The sequence below is a fragment of the Budorcas taxicolor genome, chromosome 25 (genome assembly GCF_023091745.1).
Source record: "Budorcas taxicolor isolate Tak-1 chromosome 25, Takin1.1, whole genome shotgun sequence".
NCBI classification, from domain to species: Eukaryota; Metazoa; Chordata; class Mammalia; order Artiodactyla; family Bovidae; genus Budorcas; species Budorcas taxicolor.
The window spans coordinates 26,674,112-26,701,418 of NC_068934.1; the positions used below are offsets into that span (position 1 = coordinate 26,674,112).

The following is a 27,307-nucleotide window of genomic DNA, read 5'->3' on the forward strand; positions in this document are numbered from 1 at the left end:
AAATGGAGTAGCCATCATGGTCAACAAAAGAGTCCGAAATGCAGTACTTGGATGCAATCTCAAAAACGACAGAATGATCTCTGTTCGTCTCCAAGGCAAACCATTCAATATCACAGTTATCCAAGTCTATGCCCCAACCAGCAATGCTGAAGAAGATGAAGTTGAACAGTTTTATGAAGACCTATAAGACTTTTTAGAATTAACACCCAAAAAAGATGTCCTTTTCATTATAGGGGACTGGAATGCAAAAGTAGGAAGTCAAGAAACACCTGGAGTAACAGGCAAATTTGGCCTTGGAATGCGGAATGAAGCAGGGCAAAGACTAATAGAATTTTGCCAAGAAAGTGCACTGGTCATAGCAAACACCCTCTTCCAACAACACAAGAGAAGACTCTACACATGGACATCACCAGATGGTCAACACCGAAATCAGACTGATTATATTCTTTGTAGCCAAAGATGGAGAAGCTCTATACAGTCAACAAAAATAAGACCAGGAGCTGACTGTGGCTCAGATCATGAACTCCTTATTACCATATTCAGACTCAAATTGAAAAAAGCAGGGAATACCGTTAGACCATTCAGGTATGACCTAAATCAAATCCCGTATGATTATACAGTGGAAGTGAGAAATAGATTTAAGGGCCTAGATCTGATAGATAGAGTGCCTGATGAACTATGGAATGAAGTTTGTGACATTGTACAGGAGACAGGGATCAAGACCATCCCCATGGAAAAGAAATGCAAAAAAGCAAAATGGCTGTCTGGAGAGGCCTTACAAATAGCTGTGAAAAGAAGAGAGGCAAAAAGCAAAGGAGAAAAGGAAAGATATAAGCATCTGAATGCAGAGTTCCAGAGAATAGCAAGAAGAGATAAGAAAGCCTTCTTCAGTGATCAATGCAAAGAAATAGAGGAAAACAAGAGAATGGGAAAGACTAGAGATCTCTTCAAGAAAATTAGAGATACCAAGGGAACATTTCATGCAAAGATGGGCTTGATAAAGGACAGAAATGGTATGGACCTAACAGAAGCAGAAGATATTAAGAAGAGGTGGCAAGAATACACAGAAGAACTGTACAAAAAAGATCTTCACGACCCAGATAATCATGATGGTGTGATCACTCATCTAGAGCCAGACATCCTGGAATGTGAAGTCAAGTGGGCCTTGGAAAGCATCGCTACGAACAAAGCTAGTGGAGGTGATGGAATTCCAGTTGAGCTGTTTCAAATCCTAAAAGATGATGCTGTGAAAGTGCTGCACTCAATATGCCAGCAAATTTGGAAAACTCAGCAGTGGCCACAGGACTGGAAAACGTCAGTTTTCATTCCAATTCCAAAGAAAGGCAATGCCAAAGAATGCTCAAACTACCGCACAATTGCACTCATCTCACATGCTAGTAAAGTAATGCTCAAAATTCTCCAAGCCAGGCTTCAGCAATACGTGAACCGTGAACTCCCTGATGTTCAAGCTGGTTTTAGAAAAGGCAGAGGAACCAGAGATCAAATTGCCAACATCTGCTGGATCATCGAAAAAGCAAGAGAGTTCCAGAAAAACATCTATTTCTGCTTTATTGACTATGCCAAAGCCTTTGATTGTGTGGATCACAATAAACTGTGGAAAATTCTTCAAGAGATGGGAATACCAGACCACCTGACCTGCCTCTTGAGAAATCTGTATGCAGGTCAGGAAGCAGCAGTTAGAACTGGACATGGAACAACAGACTGTTTCCAAATAGGAAAAGGAGTACGTCAAGGCTGTATATTGTCACCCTGCTTATTAACTTATATGCAGAGTACATAATGAGAAACGATGGACTGGAAGAAGCACAAGCTGGAATCAAGATTGCTGGGAGAAATATCAAGAACCTCAGATATGCAGATGACACCACCCTTATGGCAGAAAGTGAAGAGGAACTAAAAAGCCTTTTGATGAAAGTGAAAGAGGAGAGTGAAAAAGTTGGCTTAAAGCTCAACATTCAGAAAACGAAGATCATGGCATCCGGTCCCATCACTTCATGGTAAATAGATGGGGAAACAGTGGAAACAGTGTCAGACTTTATTTTTTGGGGCTCCAAAATCACTGCAGATGGTGACTGCAGCCATGAAATTAAAAGACGCTTACTCCTTGGAAGAAAAGTTATGACCAACCTAGATAGCATATTCAAAAGCAGAGACATTACTTTGCTGACTAAGGTCCGTCTAGTCAAGGCTATGGTTTTTCCAGTAGTCATGTATGGATGTGAGAGGTGGACTGTGAAGAAGGCTGAGCATCGAACAATTGATGCTTTTGAACTGTGGTGTTGGAGAAGACTTGAGAGTCCCTTGGACTGCAAGGAGATCCAACCAGTCCATTCTGAAGGAGATCAGCCCTGGGATTTCTTTGGAAGGAATGATGCTAAAGCTGAAACTCCAGTGCTTTGGCCACCTCATGCGAAGAGCTGACTCATTGGAAAAGACTTTGATGCTGGGAGGGATTGGGGGCAGGAGGAGAAGGGGACGACAGAGGATGAGATGGCTGGATGGCAACACTGACTTGATGGACGTGAGTCTGAGTGAACTCCGGGAGTTGGTGATGGACAGGGAGGCCTGGGGTGCTGCAATTCATGGGGTCGCAAAGAGTTGGATACGACTGAGCGGCTGAACTGAACTGAACTGAACTTGAACTGAATGTTATCTTAGTCACGTCTGACTCTTTGGGATCCTATGGACTATAGCTTGCCAGGCTTCTTTGTTCATGGAATCCTCCAGGCCATAATGCTAGAGTTGGTAGCCATTCCCTTCTCCAGAAGATCTTTCTGACCCAGGGATTAAATCTGCATATCTTGAATTGTAGGCGGAATCTTTACTGTTTGAGCCATCAGGGAAGCCATGAAAGTAAATGACGCTTGCTTCTTGGAAGAAAAGTTATGACAAATCTAGACAGTGTATTAAAAAGCAGACACATCACTTTGCCAACAAAGGTCCTTATAGTCAAAGCTAGGGTGTTTTCAGTAGTCATGTTCTGATGTGAGAGTTGGATCATAAAGGCTGAGCCTTGAGGAATTGATGCTTTAGAACTGTGGTGTTGGAGAAGACTCTTGAGAGTCCTTTTGAAAGCGAGGAGATCAAACCAGTCAATTCTAAAGGAAATCAACCCTGAATATTCATCGGAAGGACTGATACTGAAGCGGAAGCTCCAATACACTGGTCACCTGATATTAAGAACTGACTCATTGGAAAAGTCCCTGACGCTCAGAAAACTTGAGGGCAGGAGGAGAGGAGGGTGACAGAGGATGAGACAGTTGGATGGCATCACTGACTCAATGGACATGGGTTTGAGCAAACTCAGGGAAATGGTGAACAGGGAAGCCTGGCATGCTTGAGCCTGCTCGTGGTGTCCATGAGGTTGCAAAGAGTGGGATAGAACTGAATGACTGAACAACAGTGCTACCTAGAATATCCTGAAGGAAATCCTGTCACTAATGATTTACTAATGTTTGCACCGATTTAAAAAAATAAAATAATAGAACCTACCATCCCTTTTAGCCCACATTTCCATTTTTTATTAAAGCCCGAGGCAACTCAACTCTCTGGATTCTTAGAAATACCATATGAATCAGAAGTTTAGAATTCTGAGAAATTTTGTGTGTTTGAGGATTCGAAGAGTGAGAATGTATTACAATTATTGTGAGGGGCTATGCTTAAGATCATAAAAAAGTTCTTCATTCACATAAGAAAATTAACCTTCTAAATTTGATGACCAGTTGTAAAATATTTTACTTATTAAGCCCAACAACATAATGTTCAGTATCCCATATTGGACTTAAAAAAAAAGTATTATAGGGCTTCCTTGGTGGTCCAGTGGTTAAGAATCTGCATTCCTTGGGCTGCCACCCATGTCCCTTGGGGCTGTGCACCCACCACATAGGGACTAGGGTCCGGTCCAGAGAGGCTTCATCCTGGAACGCAGCATACAGCCCAGAAAGGAGGTTTCCCCCTCTCCTGACACGCACAGCATGGTTCCTGGGAACATGGTGCCAAAAACCATTCCTAGAGGACCTGCTTCTGGGTCTGGGTTTCATAGGTAGCAGAGTGGCTCACTTACAGCAATCTACTGAAAGTCAGGACTCCACATAACGGTTTAAAAAAAAAAAAAAATAGAATCCACGGTCCAATGCAGAAGAGTCAGGTTCCATCCCTGGTGTGGGAACTAAAACCCCATATGCCTGGGGCAACTAAATTCGGGCACACATTAAAGATATCACTCCACTGTTTTCAGCTTTCACTGCTACTATTGATGAGTCAGTCTGCCTCCCTCTCCCTTTTCTGTAGGTAATTTGTTTTCTGATCATTTTAAAATTCTCTTTGTTTTTAACGTTTTCTAATTCTGGTCCCATCACTTCATGGGAAATAGATGGGGAAACAGTGGAAACAGTGTCAGACTTTATTTTTTTGGGCTCCAAAATCACTGCAGATGGTGACTGCAGCCATGAAATTAAAAGACGCTTACTCCTTGGAAGAAAAGTTATGACCAACCTAGATAGCATATTCAAAAGCAGAGACATTACTTTGCTGACTAAGGTCCGTCTAGTCAAAGCTATGGTTTTTCCAGTAGTCATGTATGGATGTGAGAGTTGGACTGTGAAGAAGGCTGAGCACCGAAGAATTGATGCTTTTGAACTGTAGTGTTGGAGAAGACTCTTGAGAGTCCCTTGGACTGCAAGGAGATCCAACCAGTCCATTCTGAAGGAGATCAGCCCTGGGATTTCTTTGGAAGGAATGATGCTAAAGCTGAAGCTCAAGTACTTTGGCCACCTCATGCGAAGAGTTGACTCATTGGAAAAGACTTTGATGCTGGGAGGGATTGGGGGCAGGAGAAGAAGGGGACGGCAGTGGATGAGATGGCTGGATGGCATCACTGACTCGATGGACGTGAGTCTGAGTGAACTCCGGGAGTTGTTGATGGACAGGGAGGCCTGGGGTGCTGCGATTCATGGGGTCGCAAAGAATCGGACACGACTGAGCGACTGAACTGAACTGACTGAATTTCACAAGACTGTGTCTAAATGGGGATTTTTATTTATCTGTCTTGAGATTATTTGTCTTGAATCCATGGGTTGTTTTTCATCAGTTCTCCAAAATGCTGAGTCAAAATCTTTTCAAGTACTTCCTCTGCCTCACTCACTCTTCTAAGTAGAAGTATTTTACACTGTCTCACTCTATCCTCCATGATTCTTAACCTGTCATATTTTCTACTTCTTGCCATCTTCTGGGTAACTGCCTTAGATTCACCACTTGTTTCTTCAAATATGTCTGCTCTATTATGAAATCTATTAATTTTTTATTTCATTCCATTTCATAGTCAGAAGTTATATTAATATTTGGTTATTTATAAAAATCTGTTCTTTTTCTTATAGTTTCCTATCTTATACTGCTATTTTCAAGCTTGCGCTTTATTCTTTAAATAATCACAGTTAAATTATAATTTGTTTTATAATTTCTTTATCAGAAATCTACTGTGGCCTCTGTCGGTTTCTGCTTATTTTTGTTGTAGATCTAATTATTCATACTGTGAGATGTTTACCTTCCACGAAACTTTATTTGGGGAAGTTCTTTGAAGCCTTAAATAAAATGTATTTCCTCCAGAGACTATCTTAAGATTGCTAAGCTTTTATTGGAATTTAATTAAGGGCCAACTTGTGGCTCCAAATCCTTAGCAGCCATTTCCTTCTTTTACTAAAGCATTTCTGAGACAGTCAATTTTACTTGCAGTTCCCAGAGATACAGAGAAGGGAATTATTTCCAGGTCATTCTTACATTAAGAAATTGGCAAATTAAGGCCAGCAAGCCAAATCTGTTCTACTACCTGTTTTTGTAAATAAAGTCTCATTGGAACATAGCCATACCCACATGCTTATGTATTGTAAATGGATGCTTAAATGTAACAGCAGGGCTGCAAGTTTTGACAGAGAATATGTTGCTCCCAAAGCCTGAAATACTTACTATATGACCCTTTACAGAAAAAAGTTTACCGATCCCTGGTGTAGTCCACTGGGGCTTTGCTTTATGGGGTTATTTCCTACGCACCTCCTCAAATTAAGCTGTCTCCAGTCTGCTAAGTCCTCTGAGGCAGGGAAAACCAAAATTCAAGTTCACTAGGTTTGGCTAACGCTAGCTATTGAAAACTAGCAACAGTGCTGTTTAACTCTATCATTTCCTGCCTTCATTCAGTGCCTGTTCTGAAAATCTCTTAACTTTATTAAGAGCTTATCAATTCTTTAAGTATTGATATTTATTCTTTCATATTTTTTGCAGAAGTTTTGTTATTTATAGCAAAAGGATTGATTCAGGTACTTATCCTGCCATATTACTAGAAATTAAAAGGTGAATGATTTTTAAAAGTATTTTAATACAGGAGTAGCTTTTTAACTTGACTCTGCTCAACAAATTCAATAGATTAACTTATGTAAAACAAGGTACCCAAGGTACACTGAACACTCTCAACTATTAATAGTAGACTTCTAATATGTCTGTATACTTCTGTGCTTATGAGTTGCTGCATATCAAGAATTTGTCATGTTTCTACCCAAACATTTATGCCAGATATATTAATTACATAATAATGACGTAAACCACTAAAATATGAGGGTGAAAGAAATACATAGTAAACACGACATTTAGTATTGAGATGTGAATAGATTTAACACACAGAATGTGTCAAGAGATGTTTGTTATATTTAAGCTCTAGCTCTTTTTTACATCTCAAGTATTTCATAGTTAATTTTTTAATGACTATTACTATGAAAATTAAGTTGAATGCTTTAGAAAGGCATGTTAAAAAAAGCTGTTTAAAAATCTTCCTTTTAGTTATAAGAGAAATAAAAATGAAGAAAAACCATAAAAATTTATTAGCATTTTGTGATTAGACTGCTTCATGAGTAGCTTTAAACTAATTATAGTACTTTAAAGAAATACAAATGATTATTACTGGTAGGCTATTTAAAAAAAAAAATACTGCAAAAACTCCAATCAGCTGAGCCATGCTCAAAGGTCTTACCCTCCAATCAGAAAATTAGCAAATGAAGTTCTTGTACATTTACATGTTTCAGGTCAATATAAAATTTTATGGTTCTAACAGGCACTTTAAAAGTAAGTAACCACTTTCAGTTCCAATCATGTTAGACAAGAGGGCTTCTAGTAGCAAGTAGATCTGTTGAATCACATTACCAAAAAGCACACTAAATATAATAATTTATGATTAAATAATTATTTTTCCTAATTCTCTAAGCATTCTTAGTTGGCCAAAAGATAATGTTAATGCTAATGGGGCTAAGCTCTCCATTTCCTCTTCTATAGCTTCAAACTATACCCTGAAACCTGGTTGTCTAAAAACAGGTTAAAAAATATAGATACACACATCAAAAAAAACCAAGAATATAGATAAATATATCAATAATATTACAAAAACTATTTGAGACTGCATATCTTTGGGAAAATATATACAACTGAATGACAAGCTTAAAAAGCATTTATATAATACAATGTCAGTTGTGTAAAAAACGAATAGAGAAAGTAAAGAAATACACAAAACCATTAACAAGAGAAATTTAAAAAGTTTAATACTGTTTTTGTATTAATCAAATATTCTCCAATCAGAATGGAATGTTCTTTTTAAAAAATACTAACCTTCTAAATTATATGTCCTAATTACAAAGGGGCTATTTTAAATTTTATACTTATTGACAACAGTTTGATAGACTGCACTATTTTTTTTTAAGTTTTGAAAATAATTTTATAAAACTAACCTTTTCCAGAGACGATCTTTGGAGTATTAAAGAAAAGACTACCATGCTGAAGATCCATTGTTTCTCCCTTCAGTTTGTCTGCTACAACATCAATAAGGGCAAGCTCATCAGCCAAATCCTAAAATACATGAAAGGACTGAATAAAATATTCCCATTTCAATTTTAAGAGAAAAAGAAAAAATTTTATGTGGTTATTTTATAATCGGACTTCCCTATAGCTCAGATGGTAAAGAATGTGCAAAGAAGTGCTACCTTTTTAGTAGACAAAGTGGTATAAAAATAATAATTCTTTACAGGGGTTCTTTGGTGGCCTAGTGGTTAGGATTTTGGACTTTCACTGCCATGGCTTGGGTTCAATCTCTCAATCCCTGGTCAGGGAACTGAGATCCTGCAAGCTGCAAGGCTTGGCCAGAAAGAAAATAAGTCTTTTAATGTGCCAATACTTTGGCCACCTGATGCAAAGAGCTGACTCATTTGAAAAGACCCTGATGCTGGGAAAGACTGAAGGCGGGAGGAGAAGGGGACGACACAGGATGAGATGGTTGGATGGCACCACCGATCAATGGACATGAGTTTGAGTAAACTCCGGAAGTTGGTGATGGACAGGGAGGCCTGGCGTGCTGCGGTTCATGGGGTCGCAGAGTCGGACACGACTGAGCAATTGAACTGAATGTACCTAAAGACACCAGAAGTTAAGGTAAACAACAGAATGTAGCAAAAAGTATTAATTGTTTTGCCTTCAAGTAATTGTTAAGTTTTTCAGAATTGTTTTTTTTCCCACTTCAGATAACAGCTTTAAAACAAATGAAAACTTATGAAATCCTTTCAAAGGACTTTATTATATTTAACCCTTATGCCTAATTTCTGAACTGGTTGAAGCTGTTTTTAGTATGAATCCTTATGGCCAAAAATGAAAGGTAGGCACCTCTGGGAAACCTCTTCATGTGGCTTGGTATATTACAATTAACGCTGGCCCTTCAACTTAGGGGTAAGTAACCATACATCCAGACCCAACCAATCGTTTCATCCTTCCTTCTAGACTCAGCAGTTTCTTCACAAATGGGCATATGGCCCAGGCATAACAAATGAGCACAGTGTCTGTGAGCTTAGAAAATGGAAATGAATTCTGGCCCTTTTACCTCTTAGACATTTGACCATGAGCAAGCTCTTTAACATATATGCTTCAGTATTTTCATCTATAAATGGAGATGATAACACTACCTGCCTCCTAAGGTTGTTATAAAGATTTAAAAATACCTTTAAAACATTTAGAGAGGTGAAAAACTTAACAATGAAAACTACAAAACTGCTGAAACAAATTAAAGAAGAAACAAGTAAACAGACATCCTATGTTCATGGACTGGAAGATAAAGTTTTATTAAGACGGCAATACTACTCCAAACAATCTTCAGATTTAATGCAACCACTACAAAAATCCCAATGGCATTTGTTTCAAGAATTAGAAAATTCCACTCTACAATTCTTATGGAATCTCAAGAGACTCTGTATAACCAAAACAATCTTCAAAAGGAATAAAGAAGGTGATCTTAAGCTTCCTGATTTCAATATTTATGACAAAGCTACAGTAATCAAAACAGTGTGGTACTGACGTAAAGAGACATGTAGATCAATGGAACAGAAGAGAGTCCGGGGGGAAAATTCCCACATATGTTGTCAGATATTTTTTGACAAGAGTGCCAGGATTATTCAGTAGGGAAAGGATAGCATTTTCAACAAATGGTATTGGGATAACTGGACAGTTGCATGCAAAAGAATAAGGTTGGACTGTTTACATTATACCATATGTGTGTGTGTGAGTGAAGTGACTCAGTTGTGTCCGACTCTCTGCGACCCCATGGACTGTAGACTACCAGGCTCCTCCCTCCATGGGATTCTCCAGGCAAGAGTTCTGGAGTGGGTCGCCATTTCCTTCCCCAGCGGATCTTCCTGACCCAGGGATCGAACCTGGGTCTCCCGCATTCCAGGCAGATGCTTTAACCTCTAAGCCACCAGGGAAGCCCACATTATACCACAGATAAAATTAACCAAAAATGGATCAAAGAGCTAAATGTAAAATGTAAATGTATAGCCCCAAAACTATAAAATCCTTAGAAGAAAAGATAGAGGGAAAACTTCATGACATTGGGTTTGGCAGTGATTTTTGGATATAATATCAAAAGCACAATAACAAAAGTAAAAAGATGAATTGAACTGCAAAGTCAGAAAAAGAAAAACAAATATTGCATGGCAATGCATATACATGGAATCTAGAAAAATGGTACATATGAACACTTATTTGCAAAGCAGGAATAAGAGATACAGATGTAGAGAACGTACGGACACCAAGGGGGAAAAGGAGGTGGGATGAACTGGGAAACTGAGATTGATGTATGTACACTATTGATACTATGCATAAAATAGATAACTGATGAGAACCTACTATATAGCACAGGGAACTCTATACTCAGTGCTCTGTGGTGACCTAAATGGAAGGGAGTCCAAAAATGAGGGGCTAGGAATGACAGTAGAGAAGGCAATGGCACCCCACTCCAGTACTCTTGCCTGGAAAATCCCATGGACGGAGGAGCCTGGTGGGCTGCAGTCCATGGGGTCGCCAGGAGTCAGACAGGACTGAGCAACTTCACTTTCACTTTTCACTTTCATGCATAGAAGGAAATGGCAAACCACTCCAGTGTTCTTGCCTGGAGAATCCCAGGGATGGGGGAGCCTGGTGGGCTGCCGTCTATGGGGTCGCACAGAGTTGAACATGACTGAAGTGACTTAGCAGCAGCAGCATGAATAACAGTCAGGTAGCAAGGCTAGGAATCCCTAAGGGGCAGGAGGAAATAAACTGCAAGTGGCAGACGTTTCTCTCTCTCTCTCTTCTAATCCTGTGTTGTCGGGACACTTGGTTACACCTGAACTTAACTTTGAATTGCAAATGGCTCAGCAAACCAATGCGTTTTTCTTATGGAAATGTTTTTCTTAAGCTATGTTAATGAAACCATGTATTTGCTTTGGAATCTGCCTTTCTTCAAATGGGTTCTGTCTAAGAAGTCAAGCGGGCCTTAGGAAGTACTGCAAACAAAGCTAGTGGAGGTGATGGAATTCCAGTTGAGCTATCTCAAATCCTAAAAGATGATGCTGTTAAAAGTGCTGCAGTCACTATGCCAGCAAATTTGGAAAACTCAGCAGGGGCCACAGGACTGGGAAAGGTCAGTTTTCACTCCAATTCCAAAGAAAGGCAATGCCAAAGACTGTTCCAACCACCACACAATTGCACTCATTTCACAAGCTAGCAAAGTAATGCTCAAAATTCTCCAAGCTAGGCTTCAACAGTACGTGAACCGAGAACTTCCAGGTGTTCAAGCTGGATTTAGAAAAGTCAGAGGAACCAGAGATCAAATTGCCAACATCCATTGGATCATAGAAAAGAGCAAGAGAATTCTAGAAAAACATCTTCTGCTTCATTGACTATGAGAAAGCCTTTGTCTGTGTGAATCACAACAAACTGTGGAAAATTCTTAAAGAGATGGGAATATCAGACCACCTTACCTGCCTCCTGAGAAATCTGTATGCAGGTCAAGATGCAACAGTTAGAATGGGACATGGAACAATATGAACTGATTCAAAATTGGGAAAGGAATACGTCAAGGCTGTATGTTGTCATCCTGCTTAACTTATATACAGAATACATCATGGGAAATGCCGGGCTAGATGAAGCTCAAGCTGGAAACAAGACTGCCAGGAGAAATATCAATAACTTAGATATGCACATGACACCATCCTTATGGTGGAAAGCAAAGAGGAACTAAAGAACCTCTTGATGAAGGTGAAAGAAGAGAGTGAAAAAGCTGGCTTAAACCTCAACATTCAAAAAACTAAGATCATGGCCATGGCATCCGGTCCCATCACTTCATAGCAAATAGTTGGGGAAACAATGGAGACAGTGACAGACTATTTTCTTGGGCTCCAAAATCACTGCAGATGGTGACTGCAGGCATGAAATTAAAAGATACTTGCTCCTTGGAAGAAAAGTTATGACAAACCTAGACAGCATATTAAAAAACAAAGACATTACTTTGCCCACAAAGTAGTCAAAGGTCTGGATGGTTTTTCTCACATCCAGTCATGTATGGATGTGAGAGTTGGACCAAAAGAGCTGATCACCAAAGAACTGATGCTTTAGAACCATGATGTTGGAGAAGACTCTCGAGAGTCCCTTTTACTGCAAGGAGATCAAACCAGTCAATCCTAAAGGAAATCAGCCCTGAATATTCATTGGAAGCTGAAGCTCCAATACTTTGGCCACCTGATGTGAAGAGCCGACTCATTAAAAGAGACCCTGATGCTGTGAAGGTTGAAGGCAGGAGGAGAAGGGGACAACATACGATGAGATGGTTGGATGGCATCACTGATTCAATGGACATGAGCCTGAGCAAGCTCTGGGAGATGGTGAAGGACAGGGAAGCCTGGTGTACTGTAATCCATGGGGTGGCAAAGAGTCAGACACGACTGAGCAACTGAACAACCAAAATGTATACATGTAGCTGATTCACTCCACTGTACAGCAGAAACACAACATTGTAAAGCAACTATATTCCAATAAATTTTTAAATTTCAAACTTGTGTGTATCAAAGGACACAACCAACAGAACAAAAAGGAAACCCAAGGAATGGGTGAAAATTTTTCAAAGTGAAATGAAAATCACTCAGTCATGTTTGACTCTTTGCAATCCCATGGACTATACAGTCCATGGAATTCTCTAGGCCAGAATACTGGAGTGGGCAGCCTTTGCCTTCTCCAGGGGATCTCCCCAACCCAGGGATCAAACCCAGGTCACCAGCATTGCAGGTGAATTCTTTGCCAGCTGAGCCACAAGGGAAACCCAATAATTGAAAATCGTTTACCTAATAAGCGGGCTTCCCTGGTGGCTCAGAGGGTAAAGTGTCTGCCTGCAAAGCAGGAGACCTGGGTTTGATCACTGGGTCAGGAAGATCCCCTGGAAATGGCAACCCACTCCAGTACTCTTGCCTGGAAAATCCCATGAACCGAGGAGCTTGGTAGACTAAAGTCCATGGGATTGCAAACAGTTGGACACGACTGAGCGACTTCACAATAAGCAGTTAATATTTAGAATATAAAAAGTACTCCGACAACAACAAACTCAATTTAAAAATGGGCAAAAGATTTGAAACAGACACTTCTTCAAAGCTACACAAATAGCCAACAGGCACATGGAAAGATATTCTGGAAATAGTAAGGAAAATTAAAGGACTTCCATTGTTATTTTACCAAATTTGGTGCTTTTGTTTTATAATGAGCAGGTAATGCTTATATAATTAAAAAATGTAAGTCTAAGCCATTGGGAAATATGATTTTCACACATTTACTCTTCAAGAAAGGCAAAGTGATGAATCACTTTAAGAGAAAACGTTATATAATATTAACAAAATAAGGTAATCAATGTTTCTATGAATAAATTTGAATAGTCTGACTAAACACATGTCTGCTTAGTCACTCAGTTATGTCCAATTCTTTGCCACCCTTTGGACTGCAGCCTGCCAGGATCCTCTCTGTTCATGGACTTTTTCCAGGCAAGCATAGTGGAATGGGTTGCCATTTCCTCCTCCAGGGGATCTTTTCGATCCATGGATTAAACCCCGTCTCCTGTGTCTCCTGCTAATGGATTCTTTACCAGCTGAGCCATCGGGGAAGCCCATAATATTAGCAAAATTATTTTGCTAAGGTTACATTTTAATCTTAACAAAATAATGTAATCAATGTGTCTCCTATGAATAAATTTAAACAGCCTGGCAATGCTTCACACATGGTAAACTCTAAATAAATGTTTCTTAAGTAAAAAATCAGGTGATACTTCTTTGCTGTCAAGGGGTTAACCCTGCAACCCTGCGCTCAGCATCTACAAGACCTATCAGTGCTCACTTATTTTCAGCCACGGCATAAGCTTATCACTTACCTTCAGCAAGATACAGATCGCACACGCCATGCCTACAGCACCAGTTCCAACAATGGTGACCTTATTCTGGGAGACTTTATCTTCCTCAATTAGATTCTCAATAAGCTGCTCCTTGACAGATGACATTTTGAGAACCTGATAGAGATAATGTAATTTCAGAGGAAGCAATCTCCCTGAACTAATCACTCTCATACCTATGGAAGTACCTCTTGAGTTTGCAGAATGTCAGAAGGGGGAAGCCAAAGGAAAAAAACGCCTGCTCGCCGGGTGTGGAGGGGTAGAAAACCGACGAGTGTATCTATCAGTATTAGAGACTGGGGCACCAAAAGGTTTTTAAAACTTCTCCCTGCCCCAAGCCACCACTTTCGCTCCAGTCCCAGTCACTCACAAACGGTTATCGTGTGGCCCAAGGCCGGAATGCACAACGCACGACCTTTAAGTTGCTTTTTAAGCTACACCACCAAAAACTACACAGCAACGTCAGCAGACGTGTGAAGCCCAGCGACCGTTACTCTCCAAACCGTTAGGCAAGCACGCTCCTACGCACGCACGCCTCTCCTCCGTCTGCACACAAGCTCCGCCCCACGGCCGCCTCGGGCGCAGGCGCAGTGGCCGGGGCTTGTCCTCTGGTGTGAGTGGCTTCGTGGGGAACTGCTGTTGTGTTGTCGTAATCTCCGTGTAAGGAATTTTAGTTGGTTTCGAAGAGTGTGCAAGAGAGGGATATTGGTGTGTCGTTTCATTTCTTTTGGCTGGTCTAGGCCTCAGACTGATTTAAAGTCGAAACTTGGGAGACCAGACCCACCTGGTGGGCCAGGGGGCAAGCTCAGAGCCTTCGTGGGAAAGAACTCTCACCTCCTGTTCACCAGTGGGCCAGCTAAAACTAGCATCCTGAGGACGATGCTTCTAAATGCTGAATTGAGAGAACAAGGTGGTAATGAAAAAAAAAAGGGCATGGTTAGTTTTCTAAGGTGATTTTAATTTACACAAGGAATTTATAACTCTCAGGTTGGGACACAACCTCACCTGTCATCTTTTGTCATCATTGGCATCTGAATCCTTTTCAAAATATAAAGGGTAATCCATTTTCTGTATAAAAGCCAGTAGTTTTTTTTTTTTAATGTAGTTTAGATCATGCAATAAGTCTGCTTAAAATCCTTCAATGGCTTTCCGATGCACTTAACTAATTTTTACTACAATCTAAGAAGTGGTCAATACGTGGCCTCCTTTCATCCCTCCAACTTCTTCTCAAGACACCATACTTCCTTCCAGCTTTTGGACAGCTTTTTCCCATTTTAGGACTTTGTCCTGTTATGTATGTCTGCAAAGTTCTTTCCCAGTTCAGTTCAGTCGCTCAGTCGTGTCCGACTCTTTGCGACCCCACGAATCACAGCACGCCAGGCCTGCCTGTCCATCGCCAGGCCTGCCTGTCCATCGCCAGGCCTTGTCAAAAGTTGATTCCTCATTTTCAGTTTTGAACAAAAATGGCAGTTCCTCTAACTTTCCTTGACAAATATATCAACTACCATCCCCTCCCAACATCTCTCCTGTTTCTCTTATGGCACTTTTCACAACCTATTACTAGCCCCAGGCAAGGGCTTCTCAGGTGTGGCAGTGGCTACTGAATCTGTACTACCACTTGGCTTGTTTACTTCCTTCCACAACATCTTCTGGCCCTTGTACCTCATTTACTAGAGACTGAGTGTGAGATAGTGCTGACTTAGATGACCCCCAGATCCAATCTTTACACCTGCATGCCAAAAGAAGTGTCATTTTCATAGTGATCAAACTCCTACTGTAGGTGAAGAAAGAGGCTCTTCATACCTGCCCAAGGCACATATTCTGAACATCCCCTTTGCTTCTCCCACCAACTGGCAACTTGTTTTAAGATGGGGCTAAGGCTGAGCGCCGAAGAATTGATGCTTTTGAACTGTGGTGTTGGAGAAGACTCTTGAGAGTCCCTTGGACTGCAAGGAGATCCAACCAGTCCATCCTAAAAGAGATCAGCCCTGGGTGTTCATTGGAAGGACCGATGCTGAAGCTGAAACTCCAGTACTTTGGCCACCTCATGCGAAGAGTTGACTCATTGGAAAAGACCCTGATGCTGGGAGGGATTGGGGGCAGGAGGAGAAGGGGACTACAGGATGAGATGGCTGGATGGCATCACCGACTTGATGGACATGAGTCTGAGTGAACTTCGGGAGTTGGTGATGGCCAGGGAGGTCTGGTGTGCTGCGATTCATGGGGTCGCGAAGAGTCAGACACGACTGGGCAACTGAACTGAACTGACCAGTTAATGATTAGCACCATAATCAAATTATCTCATAATATTTGAGGGCTTAGAATATTATAATGATTACAATGGAAATGGTAACAAAACAGTCTAGCCAATCTAATCACACCCTTAATATGTTAATTAATTGAGTCTGGTCATTAGTAAATAGTACCCCTTAAAAAAATCATTGTTGTGCAGCCCAATAACCCAATGACTCCCATTTATGTAATGAACAAATAACAGCTTTATGACTTTGTATCTTAATTAACAGAGTAGTCACTGTTCAAGCTTTATTTATTGTTTTAGTTGGTGTAACTTAGTTGGCTGCCTTATTTATGTCATTTTTCCTTTTTACATTACAAGGCAATGCACACTATTCTGATACATACAGTACATAAGATTCTTTAGAACAGTTATGCACATGGCATGCAATACTGGATTTGTACATTGGATCCCAGGATGTGATCAACTGGAGGGAAAAAAGTTGGACTAGGCACCTTGGCTAAAGGAACCAGAGGTTATGTTACACAGTAAACACACATCTGGTTTGAAGGGCAACTGCAGCATCTGCAACATGGGCAGTGGAACCTCTTGAGGAAGTTGAATTATTTGATAAATCAATTTAGGACCACACAAGGTAAGTGCCATGCAGCATCAGGATACAGCTGCAAGGTTTCATGAAGCATTCCTTGCCATCCAGCAGGGTTTTATGAACCATTCCTATTTCTAACATTAGGAAATTGATTTTTTCCTAGGCTGTCTTAACATTACTGTTTTAATCACAGATCAGATATAAAGGACAATATGAGTTACAACCTCCAACTAAAATCCTGTGTAGCCTAGACAGTGAAGTGACACAACATTAGAAGACTTTAAAACTGCAGTTCTTTCTGGATCCCCCAAAGTGTATCTGCACTCTTCTTCAAACAGGCCTCTTCCTCATGAGTCAGAGTCACTTTCACAACGTCTGAGATTCCATTCTGTCCCAAGATGCAAGGAACACTAAGGAAGACATCCTCTTTTATTCCATAGAGACCCTGAGGATAAAATGAAAAATATTTTATGTTTTTTCTATGCATTCTGGGATCTCCCAAGACTTTTTATTCTCTACAATCATGAAGCTTACTTAATACAACTTGGCAAGTAAAATCTCTTCCTAGATTTTCACTTAGGATGTAATGAACAGTGTAAAAGAAAGTCATTAAAACAGCAGCAAGACTTCCATTCTAAAAGAAAATCTACATTATTGCTATTATCCCTCATACTTTCCAATTTTTATTGTCAGACACTTTAGTAACTTTGAGTGTGATTTCTATTTTTTCCCAAAGGAGAAAAATTTGTGTTTTATAGTCTTCCACTCATCTCAACAAAATTGAATCAAGTTTTTCAGTCAACAGGAAGTAGCTATGTGCTAACAACCAGAATAGAGTAGACATTAATCCTAAAGCTCAACCAGGTCTTTTCAAAAAAGAAAGCTGCAGGTGCACTAATTTATTTCACTCAAATCAATGATTGAGGACTTACCTTAATCTAATTGCTTTCTGAAATGAGTTTAAAAAACAAAACAAAACAGGAAACAATGGCATTCAAGTACATTTTACTACATAGACCTACCTTAATCATGGTGGAAATCGGATGCACCCGCCTAAGATTCTTCATTATACTTTCTGCCAAATCGGCCACTGACAGTCCAATGGCCCAGGATGTGTAGCCTTTCAGTTTGATCACCTCATAAGCACTGTAGGATAGCGAAGGACAGGAAAAAGTAGGGTAGGAGGAACAAAGAAAAAGCTTTCACTCAACACATGCTTTATAAGAAATCACTGATATAATAAGTAATACTATATAAATAATAAACTTGCATTATGTACCTAAGTGTAACCCTTGCACATGTATGCCAGGATATTATGTATGGGGATGTTCGCAATAGTACTGTTGGTAATAGCAAGAACCTGGCAACAACCCCAGTGCTCTTCAACAGGAGGATGGATAAATTATACATAGCTGTCAAAACAAACAACTATGGCTCAGGCAACAAAATAGATGATTCTTGTACATGCAATACTAAATTTTAAAAAGCAGACCCGAGAAGATTACATATTGCATGCTTGACGTGGGATTATCTCAAGAGTGTGTATGTGGGGGTGGGGGGTTAGGGGTAGAGGGATAAGTGGGAAGAGCACAGAATCCACTCATTTCCAAGCACCAGCAGACTAATAATTCCAATTCAACAAACACTACAGTTAGTTAACAGTAACTGTCAACATTTCTTGGGTTGGATGATGGGTTCACAGGTTTTAACAAATACAAATCAGAGGGCCTTGCTGAGACCAATCATGATTCATTCTTCAATTCCATAGACCTGAGGTCTACACATGGCTACCTTATTTAAAGTAAATAATGCCAGTAAGTTGCAAGTTTCCCTATTTGAACAATTTGTAACAGTTAATTATTTTTTGTACCATGATCAATTTGTATCTTGCTTAAAACTTTATAATCATCTGAGTAAACAAGCAGCTAGTTGTGTTTCTATTCATCATTATAAGAACTTAGATTAAAAAATTCTTATTCCTAACTAAATCAATGATACATGCTTTTGAAGTAAAGACTGAATCTTAAATCAGGTAGACTTGTTTTATATCTTCGTTTACAAACACAGGAAGAGTTATCATACTATAAATTGAGAATTATGGCAAATAAAAGTAGACTGTAACATTAATACATGCCTGCAATATCTAATACCTTTACCTGTTTTATAGTACGAGTTTTAACAAGCTTTAGAAAACAAGTTTTCTGACAGTTACCAAATGCAAAAGTTATTAAATTTTAATCTTTTATCTTTCTGGCCACGTGTGGGGCTTGCCAGATCTCAGTTCCTCAACCAGGGATGAACTCACAAGCTCAGCAGTGAAACCTCAAGTCCTAACCACTAGACAACCAGGGGATTTCCAAAACTTTTAATTTCTTAAATAAAAATAATAAATTTTAACCTTCTGTGTTACAAACTATGAGATCTATTACCTGTCAACCACTTGTTTGTGAACTGCTTTCCACTGTTCCTTATCTGCATCAGTGCCTAATTCAGGGTGTAAATTCTTCAGGGAGACACCGGCAACATTCACTCCACTCCACACAGGCACTAAACAGAATAGTACAGAATATATTTACTCCCAAGCACTACCTAGCTGACCAGTAATTCTGACCCATTCTCCAAAACCTGCTTTCTTATTTGAGGAAGATTATCCCCTTTTGGTAGGTGGTCAAGACTACCAATACTCTTCGTTTTCACTGATTAATTTATGTAAAGCTAAGAATTTTCACTGTATGCTAATCTGCTTTTTCCTAAAGGGAAATATTGAGACGGGATATTATGAGATAAGAGGAATTTTCTTGCCATAAGGAACCAAGAACTCTGCACAAATTATAACATCTTTCAACTGTGATAATGGATTTTTTCTCACACATTCCATTTGGATCAGCAGTTTGCCTATAAACAGCTGTGATATTAAGCACTATCATCTTATTTAATATGTTCATTGTAATAAATATCATTCCTCATCCCTTATACCAAAATATGTCACACAAAAATGGCTAAAATCTTAACAATTCTAGCATTTAATTACACCAAGAGATAAGATTTGTGGAAACCATCTACCCTAATGGATATCTGATTTAGACTCTGATTCAGTAACGATATTCCGGTTAATTTTTTTACACAATCTTTTTGCAAACAATAAAAGAAGTCACACTTACCACTAGAGTCACCATGCTCTCCAAGGATCCACCCATGGCAGCTTAATGGGTGAACTCCCAGCCTCTCCCCCATGAGATAACGGAACCGAGCTGAATCCAGATTACAACCACTTCCAATAACACGGTTTTTGGGAAAGCCGCTTATCTTCCAAGCCACATAGGTCAAAATATCGACTGTGGAGAAAATATTTAGACAGAGGTATTATGAGAATTGGGCTTACCTGGTAGCTCAGAAGGTAAAGAATCTGCCCGCAATGCAGGAGACCCGGGTTTGATCCCTGGGTCGGGAAGATCCCCTGGAAAATGGAATGGCTACCCGCTCCAGTATTTTCGCCTGCAGAATTCCATGGACAGAGGAACCTGGCAGGCCCCAGTCCATGGGGTCACAAAGAGGTGGACACGGTTGAGAGACTAACATTTTCACTATGTGAATCATGAGCTAATGGCTGACTACTCAAGATGCATGGCTCTGTACAGATCTTGGTATTTATCATGACCAATCAATATTTCTGTTAATTTTTTAAGCCTCTATATTGTGTATAACAAATATATTAGGAATTCAAGAAGTGTAGTTTAATGAAAATAACTTGTGCATCAATAACACATTATTCATAATTATTCCTTATCCAAAATCTTCCTAGGCAAGTTACAAATTCTGAAGTGCCAACTACGTTAAAGACTTTGTTTCCCCTTGATGTTTTAAATTTAACTATTTTACAAAAGCACAAATTCACTCTCAGGAGGAAAATGAAAAATATGAGAAATATTTATAGATTATGATACATACTATCAGTTTTACTCTAGCTCATCTATTTTTATGCCATTGAAAGTCTCACCTGGATTGGAAACAACAAGCAACTTGCAATTTGGGCTATATTTTACAATATTAGGAATGATGAATTTAAAGATGTTCACGTTACGCTGGACCAAATTCAGGCGGCTCTCTCCCTCTTGCTGACGTGCCCCAGCTGTGATAATAACCAGCTTGGAGTTTGCTGTTACATTATAGTCTAGACAAAAGAGAAACAATAACTAGATTAAGGCTTTTAAGAAAACTCCAGCAAAAATTTGTTCCATTAACTTTTTAAATGGACAGTTTTATCAGTGTTTTGTGTATGTGGCATATATATGCCCAGACTCCTCCTTTACTTTTAGAGTTTTATCACTGTGGCCACTTACATGGAAGAAGACTACATCGACACCTCCCTTGTATTATGTAATTATGTTGTGGCTTTATATAACTATGACTGGGGGGAGCTGAATCACATTTATTTTACACTCATATCAAATGAGACACACCCAAATTTTTTGCCACCTGAGCTTAATGTTCACACTTTTCCACACTCCTGTTTCTACTTAATTGTGGTCATATCAGCTCAGGGATGGGTGTTTTTTTTAAAGCAGAGGCAATTTCACACTTATCAAGCATGTCTAACTTCTATATATCCTGTGGCACAGTATGGTTAATCCTGGGTTGAAGACAACGAAATGAATAATCTATCAGGTAAACGGTCAATGGTTTTCAAGTGTTAAAACAGACTATTTCGGCCCAAGTCTGTTTCCTGGCTGGTGCTTGTAAAGTGTGACAGGGTCAAGCCAAGAGTATCTGCTGAACAGGCTCATTTACCCTAGTCTCTACCTTATGTCAGTGTATGAAAGGAAGTAATGGAAGTAAGTGTATTTAAAGATTTGAAGCAATGTAGTACACTATGAACCTAAGAAGCTTTGCTAGTTATATTATAATTCAGATGTTTTCCACATCGTGGACAAACTGGATTTTCATTTAAAAACACTTTTGGAAATTCAAACATTGATATCTATAGATAACAATGCAAAATTGTTCAAAAGGTTCTCTTATCCTGTATAAAGAAAAAATCTTTGAAGAACTGATAGGATTTTCAAGCCTGATAAAGAATTAAGCCTAACACAGAATCTAATATAAATTTGCCAAAATCAACCTTTGCCAGAGACAATTTTTGGTGTTCTAAGGAAAAGGCTGCCATGTTGGAGATCCATCATCTCTCCCTTCAGTTTATCTTCCATGACATCAACAAGAGCAATTTCATCTGCCAAGTCCTGAAAGACATAAAATTTTAGTTCAATGGAAAATAGCCATTTCCAAATTTTTAGACAAGCATGCAAAATTTCCATATTTCTAGTATAGGAGAATTCTGCTACTTTATTATCAGTACATACCTCAAAGTAGAGGTAGGCTCTCATTAAAAGCTCACTCACAGATGACATATACATAGGAAAAAGAAATGACCTCCTCTCTCATTGGAGCACCCTCGGCAAGAGCTCCACCACCATTGCACAGAAGTAAAACACTGAATTTGCAGGGAGTACCACCCAGTTATGTAAAACTGCTCTATTTAGTCTCTCAAATTCAGTCTTACACATTGATTTTAGGTTGTTAGTCATTAAATAGATGATACCAACTAGTATTAAGCCTAAAAAGTGGTATTCTAGATCATTCCCTGGCTACGTTTTCCATATGTTAACCAACATAAAGTTTTACTTATAGACAGATTTGTGCATTACAAAATGTTGGTGAAAAATATCCTTTCAGGTGAACCTATAGAAGTTCATAGGTGCATCTCAGACAAGGAGCACCAATAATAGCTTTAATACAAATGGAATGTGGACTATCATAACCAAACAGATTAAAGAGCTGAGGTGCACATCTACCCCTAATCATTTACAGTGTAATAAGTGGTCTGCCAGTTACTTTTAGCCACACCTGAGTTAGGGGGCATCACAGAAAATGACCACAGGTGGTTCACTGGTTTGGGAGAAATAAATGGCATCAATGTCTGATCCAGTGGGGAAGGAATAAAGATTTTGAATAACATGTGGCCTCTTTTAAGAGCACACAGAGCAATCTGTGTGGTTACAAGACCTTTGCAGAGCTCATTTTCACCTTCAGTCCCTTCTCATTTCAGTCCTTTTTGTGCGGAATCCAGAATTCATCACTTCACTTTCCTATTAGTAACTCCAAATCTGAACTTAAAAATATTTTAATATTGTAAGCTCTCTCAATTTCTTTTTAATACAAACCAGGCTTGAATGCTATAAAGTGTTTTTTATTCATTCACAAATTTTTTCTAATTAAATGTTAATTCCACTATTGATACCAAAACTGCTATCCAAGGAGCCGGGCAGAGAGGATTACTATGGGCAAAAGACTTCCCACATTCAGTTTAATTTTACCATGTATATGTGTCAATTTCAATTCAAAAATTACTTTTAAATAATTTTAGCTTGCTTAAAGGCATAGACTCTACTTTTTCATTTGTAGGCAACTAACGAGGTTAATAAAGCACAGCGAATTTAAGGAACTGGGTCTCCAACTTAGAAACTTTTAATTTTTGTAGTTTAGATAACCCGTTTGGTATAGCATCAGGTTTTAAAAAGTTTGTTTCACAAAAAGTTCTTTCAATGAGTGCATGAGTTTATATATTTGTATACACAATGTGATAATGCAATTCTTGGAGAGCAAATGGTAGATGGGTTGAGTCAAGGTATCTTTAGGGACTTGCAAAGTGAAAGGCTCTCACTTACCTTCATTAAGATACTGATGGCACAGGCCATGCCAACAGCACCAACCCCAACAACTGTAATCTTATTCTGGGGGACATGTTCTTCCTTAAGAAGATTCTGAATCAGTTGATCCTTGAGAGTTGCCATCTTGGACTTAGAACCTAAAGGAACCTATCGGGGAAAACACATGCACTGTCACTTGGATCCTTCCGAAAACTGTTCTGAAGAAGATTCTTTTGCTTTCTTTTGGGATACCTGCCCCTAAAAATCACAAGAAATGACTACAAGAGGGGAGAAGGGAAGAAACCTACCAACAGACAAAGAACTGAAACGCCTAATGCCGGGCTCTGGTCTGACTAGGGTCTTGGTGTAAAGTTCCTCACCTTGGCGTGGAAAAATAATATTGAAGTTTGGGTATAAGTATAGCCTCCTGAAGGCTCACTCATCTTGACTTATTAACTCCAAGCGGAGCTAGCCTTTCTTCAAACAAGATAACTATAAGCTGCCGGCCCAACACTTCGGCAGTCACCAGGGCTCCTGCCAAGCCCTTAAAGACCACAGGTACAGCTCTACTCCAATCCCCAGGACTCTTGCCAAGCCCTGCAAGGACCACAGATACGTGCGTAAAGCGCCTCTAACCGTCTTCACAGCCCTAGCCAGAACCCGTGGGAGCTCTGCTCATGCGCAGCTCTAGTTTTCGCCTCCCAGTCCCCAACCCCCGCCCCCGAAGAAGCAGGGGCCATCCAGTGGCCAGGGGCCCGCGGAGTTTACGCCCCGCCCAGACCCGGAAGATCAGCGGCCGCCCTTCCCCCGCCCACGCACCGCGCTGCTCATCTTGTGCGCAAGCGCACTTCACAGCGCTGGGCGGAGGCAAGAGTCGTGTGCCTCGGCGCCGCTGGCTATTGAGAGGTGAGCTCTAGCCCCGACAGCCCGGCGCTGGCTTGCGGAGCCCCACCCGTAAGCGGACCTAAAGAGCAGGAAGTCTACTGCTCTGTGGGTCTGAATGAGCTCGGAATCAAGACTTTTTCAGACTGAACTCGTGCTCTGAAGCACACTTGTTCATGAAGCCCAGCTGGCTGCCTCCCCTGCCTGGCGCGCTGTCAGAACCAGAGTTTTAATCTTGATACCAGGCACCAGGGGGTGTTAGCCAACTCACATGGAGGCACCTCGCGTGGCTTCTGCCGTGATCTTTGTTGCAAAGGCGTGAGGCCTGGTATGAGGAAATTTTGTTACTACAGGGAATGTAGCAGTAGCTGCAGAGACCCCTAAAGTTCATCAATAAAGTTCCTCTTGGTGGAAGCCTCGATTTCCAGAGCCGGGGAGGTGGGGGGTGGATGGTGGGGGGTAGGGTGGGGTAGGGGTGGTTCTGCGTTCACTGGAGAGATTTTCATAGATTGCATCCCGAAAGCACTACGTCTAATCTTGACACTGCTCCAAAGGGCAAAAATATCTGAGAGGACTTACAGGCAGGCAGCCCAGAGTCACCAAGCTGGAATCGAGTCTCTCCTGACAAATCACTGCTATTTCTAGACAGCCCTGAAAGGTTTCTTCAGCCTGGCAGGGGGAAGGGAGTGCTTTCTGCAGACATCTGGTTTCACCAAAACCGAAGCTCTGGGCTCCAGCGCTCCCTTCAGTCTGGGGATACGGATGGGAGCGGAGCCCTGGAGAAAGAGGGTCTGTCTACCTCCCCCCAACTCTGGCAGGCACTCACTGTGACCTTAGAGATGCCCTAATCGGCCTTGGGTTCCCCGTTTGTTAAAAGGAGATGAAGGTACCAGATGATCCTTCTTTGATTCTACCGAGAGCCGGGAGAGCTGGTACCCTTTCTCTTTCGTATTTGCATGCACCACGTCTAGTTCAGCGACCGACACAGCGGCAGCTGCTTAACAAAAGTAACTTGCGCCAAGAGCTCCCTCTCATCTGCAGGCAGCGGCTGCCCCAAGGAGCCCACCTCTCGAGAGTGCCAGGATTAAAATGCGATCCGAGCGCACCCAGCGGCTTTCCAGCTTCCGGGAACCTGCCCCAGACTGCTGAAGCTTTTTCGGTTCCGTGGACTCTGGCAACCTGACTTCGAGGTCCGAGCGGCTTGCTCATTTCAAGCCCGGAGGTGTACTGCACCCCCCCATCCCCCCTCCCCAACCAGTCGTCTCCTATTCCGTCTGCATCTACCCGGACCTTCGACCCCAGGTTAGGTGCGACCTTGGTTTCCCAGCCCGGCCAGAGGCCATTGTGCCCACTTAGAGCAGCAGCAGCGTTCTGCCGGCCCCCGAGACCATTTGGTAGGGTGGGACCACCGCCCAGGTCTCAGGACTATGCCCTTTGGAAGCAGCGCCTACACCTCCCAAGAGCGGGGACCCCACCCCCATGGGCAGCGCCTGGGCCAGTGAAGCCTAAAGCGATCGCCCTTGCCCTCGGGCGCAGAGAGCACCGGGCCGGACCGTACCGGGAGTGACCGTCGAGCGGGCGGGCGTCGGAGGCGCGCGGCGTGGGATCCGGACTTGGCTGCAGCGGCTCCGGTACTCGGAGTGGGGCGCGGGAGGGGCCTTAAATGGAACCGCGAGGCTGACGTCAAGGGGGAACCGGGCGGACGTGCTAGAACCCACGTGTGCGCTGGGCTGGGGGCGGGCTCCTAGCCGGGCGGGGCGGTGAAGAAGCCCCGGCGGCGCGCGCAGGCGGAGGACCCGCAGGCGGGCCGACCCACGTGCGCCTAGACTTCAGAAGGACTGCGCAGAGGCATGCTATCTCTGGCACAAAACACGGAGCCGCAAGCCGGGATCAAGCCGACCCTCCATTTCCTCTTCCGTAAAATGTGGAAGTTACTTTCAAGGAAGGCTCAACCTGAATTTTTGCCGCTGTTCCCCACTGCCCAATTTCTAGCACGTAACCGACACTCGACAGAATATTTGTTGAGAAAAAGAAAATTCTTAGCACAGCGTCAGTCTACTTAACCCAAGTCGTGTGATTTCCAAAACGTGACCCTGCCTGTCCCCCTACGGCTGGAACTTGCAAGTCTCACAACTCAAAGTAAAACCTCAGCCTCTTGATTGCACTCCCTGCTGCCCTACCGGTCAAGCTCCTGTGTCCCTCCCAGCCACGCCCCAGAGCAGCCTAGGTTTTATGTTTTTAACATATGATATTTTTACCTCCAGCCTTGGCTCACCCTGGTTCCTGGCCGGCCTTCCTCTGCTGTCTCTTTCAACTGTACGCATCTTCTCACCCTCCCCTCTCCCCCCAACCCCACACACCCACAGAGTTGGTATCCCCCTCCTGTATGCTTGCACCACACCAGTCTGTACATCCTGCCAACCGCTTTGCAGTAGAAGTGTGTGTGTGACTCAGCTGTCCTACCTGCCCATGAATGTTTTAAGGGTATAGGTGAATCCACTTCCTCCATGCACCTGGTGCACCGATTAATAGCCACCAGCTGTGAAAAATATCCCTACTGGTGAGTTCCTTGGTTTTGAAGGGAAAACTCTAACCTCAGCTCCAGAAAACAGGGCAGCTTTCTAGCACATCCTAGCAGTTTTCCCGGGCTTCCTAGGTGGCTTAGTGGTGAAGAATCCACCTGCCAGTGCAGGAGATGCAAGTTTGATCCTTGGGTCAGGAAGATTCCCTGGAGAAGGTAATGGCAACCCACTTCAGTAGTCTTGCCTGGGAAATCCCATGGACAGAGGAGCCTGGCCAGCTACAATATATGGGGTTGTAAGAGTCAGAGTTGACTTAGCACCTAAACAACAAAAAACAGTTTTCCCACCACTCCAGGAGGCTCAGAAATCTAGTCTGTCTCCCCAAACACATAGCTGGGAGGGACTGAGGGCCAGCCACAGGTTCTCCAGGGTTCCTCAGAGCAGGGTGAATTGCAGCAGTGTCTGTGGTTCATCAGCCTTTGCAACAGCGGCCTCATTCAGCCAGGGCTGGGCCCCTGCCTTCCTATCAGTGCAACCACAGCTGTCAGTAGGAGGAGGGCAGAGCCCGGA

The 27,307-nt window shown here is 41.7% G+C and overlaps 2 protein-coding genes and 1 non-coding gene across 3 annotated transcripts in view; all 3 read right to left on the bottom strand.

Moving 5' to 3' along the window:
• The window catches only part of LOC128068659 (L-lactate dehydrogenase C chain), a 38,276-nt gene extending 24,370 nt beyond the window's left edge, over nucleotides 1–13,906 (bottom strand). The window contains exons 1-2 of the mRNA XM_052661793.1: nucleotides 13,766–13,906; nucleotides 7,785–7,902 (exon numbers count right to left, since the gene is read on the bottom strand). Of these exons, the coding sequence (XP_052517753.1) occupies nucleotides 7,785–7,902; nucleotides 13,766–13,891 (244 nt within the window). The 5' untranslated portion in view covers nucleotides 13,892–13,906. The remainder of the gene's footprint in view (nucleotides 1–7,784; nucleotides 7,903–13,765) is intronic.
• TRNAS-GGA (transfer RNA serine (anticodon GGA)) lies at nucleotides 9,728–9,800 on the bottom strand. The gene has a single exon. It is a non-coding gene; the product is annotated as a tRNA-Ser (tRNA).
• Nucleotides 13,907–16,313: 2,407 nt separating the features above from the next.
• On the bottom strand, nucleotides 16,314–25,917 carry LOC128069236 (L-lactate dehydrogenase A chain). Its single transcript, XM_052662533.1, has 8 exons — nucleotides 25,774–25,917; nucleotides 23,352–23,501; nucleotides 21,749–21,866; nucleotides 20,627–20,800; nucleotides 19,791–19,964; nucleotides 19,059–19,176; nucleotides 17,652–17,775; nucleotides 16,314–17,074 (listed from the first exon to the last, which is right to left on the bottom strand). Exons 2-8 carry the CDS (start codon nucleotides 23,475–23,477, stop codon nucleotides 16,910–16,912), a joined length of 999 nt encoding a protein of 332 aa, XP_052518493.1. The 5' UTR covers nucleotides 23,478–23,501; nucleotides 25,774–25,917; the 3' UTR covers nucleotides 16,314–16,909.
• Nucleotides 25,918–27,307: the final 1,390 nt, after the last annotated feature.

Excerpts from the sequence above, each read along its gene's own strand:
- LOC128069236 (XM_052662533.1), bottom strand. The coding sequence starts at position 23,477 with ATGGCAACTCTCAAGGATCAACTGATTCAGAATCTTCTTAAGGAAGAA. Across the intron at positions 19,177-19,790 it reads AGAGCATGGTGACTCTAGTG|TGCCTGTGTGGAGTGGAGTG; the intron begins GTAAGTGTGACT and ends TATTCTGTTTAG. Across the intron at positions 17,075-17,651 it reads CGATTTCCACCATGATTAAG|GGTCTCTATGGAATAAAAGA; the intron begins GTAGGTCTATGT and ends TTTTATCCTCAG.